Genomic DNA, 12,690 nt, shown 5'->3' on the forward strand with positions numbered 1-12,690 from the left:
AGCAGGGTACCATAGCCAGAAAGTGCATGGTAGCTAACTTAATTACTTGAACACTTAAAAATATTTTTTGATTTTCGTTTTAATCATTACTGCAGCGTAAAATTAACAAAAAGAAAGTAGATTTGATCATCAAACCATCTAAGTATTCTTCTTTTCACAGTAAACCATCTAAATATTTAGTGGAAGAGGATTGTAAATTACGTGCTAAAAAAATGTTATAGCAGGTCTCAATATCGATTGAAAACGAAAACACAACTTAGAAATAGAGAGAAACATGTTTGATAGGTTCCACCAAGTAAAGATACCACATTCGCGTGTGTAGCACGAAAACATTGTCGTGCCATTTAGCATTTTTCCTCCATCAATTTAAGTTGTTTAGATGGTGTTAACTTCCACGTTCGGTTCATTTGTCTCATTTATTATATCCATATTTCGTTTATTTTGTGATTTTGTCCCTAGTTCAATAGAGTGGAAGAGATATAATTTAATGAAAAGGAGTGGAGAAGAGAAATATTTAAAAAAAAATATTTTAGTTTTTGAGGTGATCTCAAATTTTAATTGAGCGAAAATATAAAATTACATTTTATACCATTTTATTAATTGAGCGAAAATATAAAATTACATTTTATACCATTTTAATATTTAAGATCACATTATATAAAATTATATTTGATGTTTAACAAATACTATCATGAGAGATTTGCTCCCCCTCTCTTTTTCGTTCCTCCAAATAATTTGACCCATTTTAAATTATTGTTGGCACAATCACATGATTCCAACCAATTTAAATTATTTGCACCCCCTCTCTTCTTCATTACTCCCTCCGTTTCAAAATATAAGCAAAATTCACTTTTTAGGTTCATTCATTTAATGATGTATGTGGATGAATATATGTTGATCCGCAACAAAATAGTAAGTGAAAGGATTTTGTATTCATTCTAGAGATCACCTTTGATCTTTTCATTCGGCAATTCATTTTTATTTATGACTTTTTCCATGAAATTTATCAGTACCAAAATAACATTGAATCTCATTTACATACTAGTTTAAAGACAGAGAGAAATAGAATTGCATATGATAAACAAAATCAATAAAATATAAACCTAGTTTTTCCACAATATATGATTTTATATATATATATATATATACACACACACACACACATAGTTTTTGTTTTCATGCAAGTGAGCATTCAGGTGGGAGACCTTGAGGAAATCGCTTAGTATCAGTGCAATAATTGTAAATCATGTAGTTCTTTTGCACCCATTGAATCCTAGCTTGTCCTGTAGAATCTAAGGATTGTTTCATCCATGATTGATTTGAAGATGGATTATCGGAAGAGCAAGAGGAGCCTGAAGAAGTCCAAACACAAGCTTGAATGTTGAAGTTTCCATATGAAGCAGTGAATGGGGCTTGGGACCAATCCGTTTTCACTAGACCTCCCCTTGTGGCCCAATTATCTGCATCCCAAAGACTTGAATATACACCCATTGCTTGGCTTTTAGGAAAAGGAATACCTTTTGATTCCAAATTCTTGAATTCCCTTAATGGAGTCCCATCCACAGAAAATCTGATATATAAGACACACAAAAAATGGGTTAAAATATGAAGATAAGTAAGATATCATCTCCTTATATATATAGCTATATTTAAAAGAAAAAATGGGGACATTTATCAATAGTATAAATTAGTTTCATATAGACTTCTAATAAGTATTCAATATTTTGAGGTTATTTGTGAATCATGATTTAAAAAGTGAACTTACGTGGCAATATCCTAATTTCTCATTGGATATGGATTTAAATTAAGAAAAACACTTATTAAATTATAATTAAAAAAATTTAAAAGTAGAAACACTTAAAATAAAAGTCTTCAATTAAATTAAAAAAATCTTTTTAACTTATTAGATTATTTTAAATGTGAGGTAGGGATATGTATGTATACATGATGCTTTGTGGATTCCAAAGAATGGAATAAGTGTGGAAGTCCTTGGTGGGGTCGAACCACAAATAGAATTGTTGTTCTTTATTTCCTTTCCCTTGTGCGTAAATGTTTGTATGAACAATATAAGGATCGCCACTTAAATTACCCAAAAATTCAAAATCTATTTCATCGTGAGCATCCCCAAGAGAAGATAGCTGCAACAATCATAACAAATTAATATTCAGTAAAAATATATTTCATATATAATAATATTCCATCAATTTAATTCATCCTAAACAGTTTGTGTACGAAAATTAAATATAAGGAAATTAATGAAAGACACTTACATAATATGTTGTGACTGTGCCAGCAGAGTTACCAGGCACAAGCTTTAGTTGCATGTCAATTTTTCCAAACAAGTACTCATTTTTGGAACGAAATCCAGAGCCAGAGGCTTTGTCCAAAGACAAAGTAAGAAGTTGACCGTTATTGAGGATTTTGCCACGACCATCACCCCATGTTATATCAAAGTATTGATTAAAATTACTAGCAGCAGAGGCTTCTACCAAAAAAGCTATGAGAAGAAAGCCAATAAGTATTTTATTTGCCATTTGAAAATAGCTAGTGATGAAGCCTATGTTTTGGTTGGTGAATAGCAAGCAACTTAATTTGAAGGGAAAAGAAGTGTATTTGGTAAGGAATGAATATTATTGCATGCAAAGTTGTGAAAGTATATATAGGGAGTGTACATATTAAGAGGAGACAATTATGAATGTGAAGAGCTACTATTGGATTTTTGAGGTGGTGGAAGTGGTTGGAGAAAAATATTGCAAACGTGTGGAGTGAAGTATAGATATGGGTTGACTTGTCTTTGGCGAATTAAGGACTATCTTAGTGTAAGGTATGTGGGGCCATGACAGCTAATGAGGGATGATTCATCCCAAAGTTATTATCGAACAAATTATTTGGGTTAACGTACGGCACAAGCTTTTTTCCTTCCCTTCCCTACATGCACCTGAAAAGTATTGGCTTCTAAACTTCAAATCAAATGGCATGCAGCTGTATGGGTTATATCAGTCTTCTTGATAATTTCAAGTATATAAGTGAGGTAGGTGTTGCCCTATTCAGAAATTTGTTTTTACTATTAAAGAAAAATATTAATAAGTACATTTAAAGGGGGCTGAGGAACGTAGAGAAATATAGTATGAGCTGGTTTAATTTTCTTGTTTCACCAAATCAACTATCTACCAAAATTGGGTACCAAAACGACTTAATCGAGGCTATTTTTATTTTTACTTAGAAATTAGAATAGGGATTCACCTACTCTATGAGTTATTCAATGAATTAAGGAAAATCGTTTCAAAATTCCCTCCTATCCTATGTATCAATTTAGAAGACATTCATTACTCTATATACATATTTTGATCAATATTTAATTACCCTATAAACACTCCAATCCATCATTGCCTACTTTTAGTTGATCAATTAGTATTTAAAATGAATGAGAATTCTTTGACACTTGTGAAAAAAGGTAATGGATGGTATGATACCTATCCATTAGGCAAAGTTTAATTAAGAGTCTACTGTATGCTTAATCATATCATATATATATATATATATATATATATATATTTTAAACACCGCCAGCTAATATAAGTATTATATAAAAAGAGAATTTGAATCATACTGCAATATGTAATAAAAGATTTTGGAAGGTCTTTCCATACGGGTTTGAATTCTACATGAAAAAATGGGGAGTGTTAGGTGTTGCGACACTAAAGAGAATAATATAGAAAAGATTTAGAAACGAACATTTGAATAATTATCCGTCAAAAACATTTAAATTTTTATCCAATTCACGATTATATATATATTGAACACTTTTAAAGAGCCAAATCTCCTATTTGATTGAAGTAATCATGTTGCAAACCGCATAATTTTTAGATAAGTGTTAACAAGGGAATTTAATTTCTCATTGGATGTTAAAGAATAAAAAAACAGAAATATTATTTTAGAAGTAGTGCATTTAATTTTCAACAAAGGTTGGTTTGCTTGGTAAGACCTTGAGTCAATATCTCGCACGGATGTGAGGATTAAACTTTCATTGCGAGATTGATGACCTCTTGTGACGATTAGTAAAAAAAATTGTTAGTACTGTTAAGGACTCCTCTGACTTCAATAAACAATCTTAAGGTCTGCCATGATCTTGATGAGAAGTTTGAGGTTAGTCTTTACTCTGATGAGTATCAGGAACCCAACTCATTTAAACTTTAAGAACATCAAAATAGTGTTTTCAATTAATATTATTTTGTTTGAAGCAAGTGTATTCAATTAATTAAAAGTTAAAAATATTATTGTGCAGATTGGTTGGCGACCTTTAGCCTTTCTTTAGACTCTTTCGTTGTTACTAGATTGGAGTCTCCACCTAGTGAGCTTCATAGGTTTCTTTTTGATGATCTTTCTGGGACTTGTTTTCCTAGGCATGTTGAATTAGTTGTTTAGTTTTTCTGCTGGGCCTTTGGCCCTCTTTTGTACCAAAAAAAAAAAAATATTATTTGCACAAGACAATATTTTTATATTTGATTCCTCTCTGTACTCATAAAATTTATGTACGGTATCAAATATATTGTAAATTTTTACTTATTGAAATAACATTTCTATATGTTTTAACCTCAGTCCTTTTATATGTGCCGACATGGTAATTTTGGCGGACAAATATCACAATCTTTGTTAACTCTGTTTCTCATTAAAAAGAATTCACCAATCAATGAATAATTGAGCAGAACGACAGGGCTAACTGCTAAGCATCATGATTTTAAAAATAATAATTGTATAAATATCAACATCAATTTCTACAATGTGCAGTAGTTAGTCAATTTTTTTTACTCCATCCGTCCCTCAATATATGACCTAGTTAACAATATACATTATTGACTTGACATACTTTGACCATATTTTTCTACTAATTCACAAAGATAAATAATATCATGTATGATGTTGTTGGATTCGTCTAGATGAATATTTTTAAAATATTAAATTTTCATAATTTTTTTAGTAGAGAATTGAAGATATCAAAGATAAAACATATGCATTGATACGTGTGTCAGAGTCAACTAAGTCATCTATTGAGGGACGGAGGGAGTAATATTAATTACGTCTTACTTACTTGAATATTAACAATGACCGATTTTGGAAGAAAGGAAGAAAGAAAAAGTTTAATTTGGAATTTTCCTAGCTACTTGTTGCAAGTTGAGGTGGTCTATTCTATTCCATCGAAAGCTTATAAAAACATTACATCGTCATTAGTCTGCCAGCCATCAATAATATTGCTGTCTTCCATTAAGAAGACTCATTAGTCTTACAGAATTGGACCCCAATTAACCCCCACACAACACAACAAAAACATGCCAAATACTAGTTGAAAACTAATTGCCCTTTGCAAATTCACTTGCCCTATGCAAACAAATACACCTTTGCTTGTGAAAAAATTATTATTATTTTGGGATTCATTAGCAAGTTGGAGTGTCTTTGGTTTTATGGAGATAAAAATTAATTTTAAATGAATTATTTTTAAAATCAATTTTAGTTAAATGTAAACTGAATATAAAATGATTTATGTTTCAGCATATTATTACTGTAAAAGTGAGTTAAATAGTAAATTTAACCATAAAAATTAGGTTTAAAGTCAAAATCGATAAATCTTATATTCAAGTTAGAATCAATTCTATTAAAAAATAAATATGTCAAAATTAACTTTACACCTTTAAAATTAATTTGGTTTCATTAAAAATGAAATCAAAGATACAATTCCACAATATATAGCAGGTTGCGATCTTCTTCTTTTTTTGTAACTAGCAAGTTGTAGTTTTGGTTACAAGCAAGTTGTAGTTTGGCATTACCTACTTTTTCAAAATGAGGGAGAAAGGATAAAAAAAGAGTAAATAGTCAATTACCCCTCTGAAATCGTAAGTTTCATCAATTACCCCCTTGAAATTAACAAAACTTCAATTACCCCCTCTGAAATTGCACAACGTTAATCAATTTACCCTCTCCGTCAAATTTTTCTGTTAGTCAACATGACGTTTTGCAAATACCCCCCTAAAGTTTTGCACTTATGTGCAAAATGCCCCCTGAACTTGAAAATTTATATATTTTTTTTCTTATCCTTAATAGTGACTGCATTATCACTGAATTGTGAAGTATATTAGCTAAGTTTTGACGATATACAATCATATATGTTCCTTTAAATGATCAAACATTAACCATGTATTTGAGTCTAATGATATGAAAGTCCGCATAGTAAAGTACAACCACACTTGTCTGATGGAAAACTAATAATACATGTCATACATAATGAAGCAACACATAAATAATATATGACTGACATAACCAAGAATTACCAAGGTGTCAAAATATGGTTTTGCTATTGCTAATTTTAACCACACCAAAAATTTACACTTCCTTTATATTGTGAGTAGTGCACACCACCAACACACTTCTCTCACTTTCAAGAAAAAATACATAAACTTGTTACTTCTCTTACTTTATAAAGGATCTTGAAGGAATCATGGTCTTCTTCCTCCGTTAGGATTCAAAGGAATTGTAATAATATTATATTATGTATATTTCATTATGTTTTTTAAGAGAATAAAAAAACATGATAACCACCATCCTTTTGATCTCTAATGGGGTGAAGGACAACATACTTTTATGTTTGTTTTGTAAATATTCTTGTGTTTCGAACATTATTGTAGGGTTTACCAAATACTGCCAATTTGTTCTACCACACTGCCAATATATGGTTGTATATCGTCAAAACCTAACTAATATACTCCATAATTCAGTGTTAATGCAATCACTTTTAAAGATAAGAAAAAAAATATATAAATTTTCAAGTTTCGGGGGCCTTTTGCACATAAGTGCAAAACTTCTGGGGTGTATTTGCAAAACTTCATGTTGACTAACAGAAAAATTTGTGGAGAGGGTAAATTGATTAAGGTCATACAATTTCAGGGGGTAATTGAAGTTTTGTTAATTTCAGGGAGGTAATTGACGAAACTTACAATTTCAGGAGGGTAATTGACTATTTACTCAAAGAAATCATATGTTGATAGAAACTTCTTTCATTATTTTGGGATACCCTCCTATGTCTTATATACCATTTACAGCATGTTTGGAATTGCGGCTTGCTTTAGTTCACCACGGCCACCTCCATCCGTTTCTATAATGCGTCGTTTTAAAGGCGGGGTCGACAACACTCTTTTTTTCAAGGCTCTTATTAATAATCATTTTTTTATATTGTAAAATTAACGTGGATTATTGTAAAATCTTCTATACTCTTCTCACATTAAATGGTGGGATCTATTATATAATAAATTTTATCTGATAAAAAAATATAAGTGTTAAAAAAGTGCTTTTAGTCTTAATTGATACATTCTCCAACAATAATTGCACTTAGCTCAAATACGATTTAAAGAGTGTTACTAATTGATTTTATGAAAAGAGAATGTTTCTACTCAAGTGAATATGATCAAATGGTATAATTAAAAGATTTAATGGATATTAGATTGAAAATAAAAGATTAACCTTTGTCAACAAAAATAAAATTAAAAGATTAACACTCATTCCATGACTTTTTTTATTTTAAATATAACAATTTTAATGTGTTTACTCTTTGGTTCTATGGTAAAGAGGTCATTTTAAATTGAAGTTTGATTAACAGTTTCATTTAGAAATCAAACTCATGTTCCTCTCAACAAATTTTTTCTAACATTTTTTTTTATAAATATATTCCCACCGTTTCAAAATGAGTGTCGTTTGATGTGTTTACACACATATTAAGAAATGCAAGGATTAAAAGAAAAAGAATGGTTATTTTACCAAATTATCCTTATTAACTATTTGTTAGTTTTAAAAGTAATACTTTAAAAGTAGTGTGCAGAGTATTAATTGGAGGATACAATTGAAAAGAAAAAGTTATTATTGCATTGAAAACTGAAAGTGACACTCATTTTGAAACAATTTTTTTGGCTAAAGCGACACTCATTTTGAAACGGAGGAAGTAACCTTTATTATATGACGGAGCAAGCTAAGTATCCTTATATAATATTGAGAGGCCAGATTGCAGTGCATGTTTATCTTTTAGATTGTTGTTGATTCAGATTCAGACAAGCATGAAATATATGACTCAATTATTGTTCCAGTCAAGCATGCATAGAATGGTATGCGTCGTAGAGCTAAAATTTTGTCTCTAGCGTGATGTGCATGCAACAAATTTGAAGCAATCCACTTCCACAGTCCAATCATCTTCCGCTAAGCTTCCCCAACATACAGTCTTTCCTCAAGTATTTAATATGATATTTATATGGAAAATTTTATGGTGAAGTCATGAGAATGACTTTTATGGTGAAGTTAATCCTAGTCAATTATTGAGCACAGTGTATTTAATTTATTTCACATAAGATTATATGATATATTGCACATTTGTTCATAAAGTGTGTCATTATATCTTTACTCATTTCAATCGACTCCTCGATTGAATCAAAATTAAACATTATTACTACTACTACTACTATTGTTGTTGTTGTTGTTGTTGTTGTTGTTGTTGTTGTTGTTGTTATTATTATTATTATTATTATTATTATTTTGTAAATCATAAAGCTTATGCATATGAAACAGAATATGTTACTTTCGAATGACTTTCATTTGCAGAAGTCTGAATATGTTCATCTCTATTCCTTTCAAATCTCTTTCATTTGGAGAAGTATGAATTTGTTCATCTTCATCAGTTCCTTTCACTCCAAAATCTTATCATCTTCATGAGATCAATTTTGTTCATCCTTTTCTCTCCAAAATTCATCTACTCCAACAACAATAATCATACCTTTCACATCCCTAATCTGGGCGACCTCCATGAAAATCCCTAATCTTAAATGAATCAAATTCAATTTGAGATCTATGACGGTGGAAGACGAACATTTGAGAACGGAAGATGGATACCAAGAACACCGTTATTTGGGATCGGAAGATGAATATGGTTTAGTGATTTTTTGTTCGGCGTATGAATTGGAAGATATGAAGAACACGAACGAAAGCGAACACGAAGAAAACTGAATTTTCAATTTTGTGTGAATTCATGTTTGTATGAAGAAGGTTATGAGGAAAGCGAGATTGTACATAATTGCAATTAAAAATGGAGACGAGGAAAGAGGAAAGTGAAATTGCAATTTAAAAATGATTAAAGAGTTTCTACACAATTAATAAATAAAATAACTTAATAAATCAAAAGTAATTAATGTTTTCTACGAGGACTGATTTGTAATAAAAAAAATTTAGATTTAGAGTGGTCCACCAGCAATACACTAGCTGACATGGCATTAACAGTTATACTATTGGCTAAACAAAATAACTTTTCCAAAAAAGATAGTTTCTCTGCACCATAGAAGTGTCATATTTATATATACAAATTGTAACATATTTAGGGTGTGTTTGTTTCATGTATACCAAATTTATTTTTAGGAATAACATTCCTTGGAACATAAATATGGAGATTTTATTTCAAGGTATTTAAAAAATATATTTTTGTTTTAACATTATAATATTCTCGGGAACCATAAAAATAGGGATTTTAATAGGTAATTACACATGAATTTATTCTCATTTCATGGGAACTTTATTCCCACCATTTTCTTTGAGAAAATTTTTCTATTCGCAGGAACATTTTATTTTCAAGAATAAAATTTAGTAAACTTGTAACAAATATAGACATGTATATTTCTATCGTTTTATTCCTAACAATCTACGAATATAACTTAAAACAAAAGCGCCATTAATGTATCTTTAAAAAAAAACTTAGTGCGAGATCGATCAAGGAATATCTTATTTATTAAAGTTAACCCAGACGCTAACTGTTTCCCTAATTTTAACCTAAATTCTATGCTTACTTGTACTGTATTACCCCTGTTTAATTAAACCTATTTAATTTAGTTAATTTAATCAAAATCTTATTTTCAAACGGAGAGATCTCTTATCTCTTATTTATTAAAGTTAACCCGGATGCTAACTATTGCCCTAATTTTAACCTAAATTATATGCTTACTTTTACGGTATTACCCCTGTTTAATTAAACCTATTGAATTTAGTTAATTTAATTAATTTAATCAAAATCTTATTTTTAAACGGAGATATCTCTTATCTCTTATCTATTAAAGTTAACCCGAACGCTAACTGTTTCATCCTATAATCGTTACTCCTATTTTCAACTCATCGTTGCTACTTTGTTTTTACTAAACAGAGTCCATCCTATAACAGTTTCCTCCTATTTTGTTTCCCTGCTCCTACTTTGTTTGCAAGATAAACAAAGTATATAATACTAAATCTTGAGGTGTGTCGGTACTTGAAATTTTTAGAAATTGGAACTTTAGAATATAATTGTTCTTGAATGTATGATTTAGGGTATCTCTATCACCCCTAATTTCCCAAACGTTGTTGGCTTCTACTTGGAAATAGGAATAAATTAAACTTAATAGACTGATCAATTCAATATGCTATATTTATTATTATAAAAAAATATGAGTGGATGGTAAGAAAAAAGAGAACATGAGTGGACCTTTAATTAAAAAAATAAAATTTAGTATAAGTGAACCAAGTGGATATGAAAGCATGGGTGGCGAACGGTTAATATGCACATGAGTCCTATAGGGGTCCTGGGTGGCGGCTGCCCCTTTTCATTAGTACCTAACTTCGTCCCTGTACTTAACCTATAATGTTATGTTATGGTATCAAGGACGATGTCATGGAAAATTATGTTATGGTACAGTACCAAATATTATATGACAATCATGACATTCATTTAAACTATTTTGTTACCTATTACCGTCAAATATTACCTTCCATATGACCCGTGTGTTAGCATGGGTCGATGGTCTAGTTGTGTATATTTAAATCCATTTAGGGTAGAAAAACACTCAATATCATGTATTTATTTATCAATTGCAAACTAGGAAAATATTCACGGTGATTAAAAGTTCAAAAATATTTCATAAGTAGAGGGACGGCATTTAGAAGATTGCATATTTTATATTGGAAGGGGTTTGAGGTGGTACTTATATCTCTGTTATCTGTCTTGTATCCGTATTTAAAAATCGGAGAAATGAAAATCTGTCATTTTTTGGATATGTTATAAACAAATTTTTTTTTTTAAATTGCAAGTATCATTGATATTTATTTGAATAAGTATCACCACCGAATGAATTTCCTTGAAATATAAAGAAGAAAAACAACAAAAATAGATTTTTATACTCTTTAAAAAAAACAAATTTAATTTGTTAGACAATATAGCGACTAAATTGTCTGTTTTCAATTATTATTATGGACATTTATTCAAAAAAAAAATATTATTATGGACATTTTTTTTTTTAAATAATATTATTATGGACATAACCGTCCCAAGAACTAAATTTTCCTGATGTTTATTCACAAGGAAAGCAAGAACTAAAATTTCCTGATGTTTTTTCACAAGGACAAAAGAAAAAAAAATTGAGAGACCTAACTGAATCTCAAATTTTTATTAGGGATTAAAATGAATTTTCTTTCTCTTTTTTTGGTTATTATATGCCTATTTAGAGTTATTTAATGAACTGTCAAAGTAACTTTAAAGTTTTATGAATTTTCGTTGTACCAAGAAAATAAATTTAAATTGGTCGAGTTTTTTGTCTAATAATTATTTTTTTTTAATCTTTTTTTAGGGGAATAATTTTTTTAATCTAATAAACCTTTAGAGTGACGAGATAATGTCCCATCTTTACGGATAACCAATTTGGTTTTATGCCTGGGAGGTCGACTATGGAAGCGATCTACTTACTTCGACGCGTGATGGAGCGATATCGGACGGATAAAAAAGACTTGCACTTAGTTTTCATTGATTTGGAGAAGGCGTATGATAGAGTACCTAGAGAGATTTTGTGGAAAGCCCTGGAGAAGAAAGGGGTGAGGATTGCCTATATTAGAGCTATCCAGGATATGTATGAGGGGGCTTCGACTAGTGTGAGGACGCAGGATGGGGATACCGGAGATTTTCCCATAACAATAGGACTGCACCAAGGGTCAACCCTAAGTCCTTATCTTTTTACTTTAGTTTTGGATGTACTGACGGAACACATCCAAGAGTTAGCACCGAGATGTATGCTTTTTGCAGATGATGTAGTCTTGCTTGGTGAGTCGAGGGAGGAGTTAAACGGGAGGCTAGAGACTTGGAGGCAAGCCTTAGAAGCGTACGGTTTCCGCCTGAGTAGAAACAAGACGGAATATATGGAATGTAACTTCAGTAAAAGGAGAAGTGGGTCTACCTTAGAGGTGAAAGTTGGAGATCATATCATACCCCAAGTTACACGGTTTAGATATCTTGGGTCCATAGTACAAAATGACGGAGAAATAGAAGCTGATGTACATCATCGTATTCAAGCTGGGTGGTTGAAATGGAGAAGAGCCTCAGGTGTTTTGTGCGATAAGAAAGTACCACTTAAGCTGAAAGGAAAGTTCTATCGGACAGCAGTCAGACCGGCAATGTTGTATGGTACGGAGTGTTGGGCGGTTAAGAGCCAACACGAGAGTAAAGTAAGCGTAGCGGAGATGAGGATGTTGCGTTGGATGAGTGGTAAGACTAGACATGATAGGATTAGGAATGACATCATTAGAGAGAGAGTGGGGGTAGCACCTATAGTAGAAAAGTTGGTAGAAAATAGGCTTAGATGGTTTGGACATGTAGAG

General features: G+C 30.9%; 1 protein-coding gene across 1 annotated transcript; it reads right to left on the reverse strand.

Moving 5' to 3' along the window:
• Positions 1–913: 913 nt before the first annotated feature.
• LOC146936152 (xyloglucan endotransglucosylase protein 7-like) lies at positions 914–2,693 on the reverse strand. Its single transcript, XM_085751140.1, has 3 exons — positions 2,271–2,693; positions 1,945–2,138; positions 914–1,570 (listed from the first exon to the last, which is right to left on the reverse strand). Exons 1-3 carry the CDS (start codon positions 2,532–2,534, stop codon positions 1,177–1,179), a joined length of 852 nt encoding a protein of 283 aa, XP_085607266.1. The 5' UTR covers positions 2,535–2,693; the 3' UTR covers positions 914–1,176.
• Between the last annotated feature and the right edge of the window lie 9,997 nt (positions 2,694–12,690).

Source organism: Medicago sativa, chromosome 3 (genome assembly GCF_051527215.1).
Source record: "Medicago sativa cultivar Bolivia chromosome 3, Bolivia_mono, whole genome shotgun sequence".
NCBI lineage: Eukaryota > Viridiplantae > Streptophyta > Magnoliopsida > Fabales > Fabaceae > Medicago > Medicago sativa.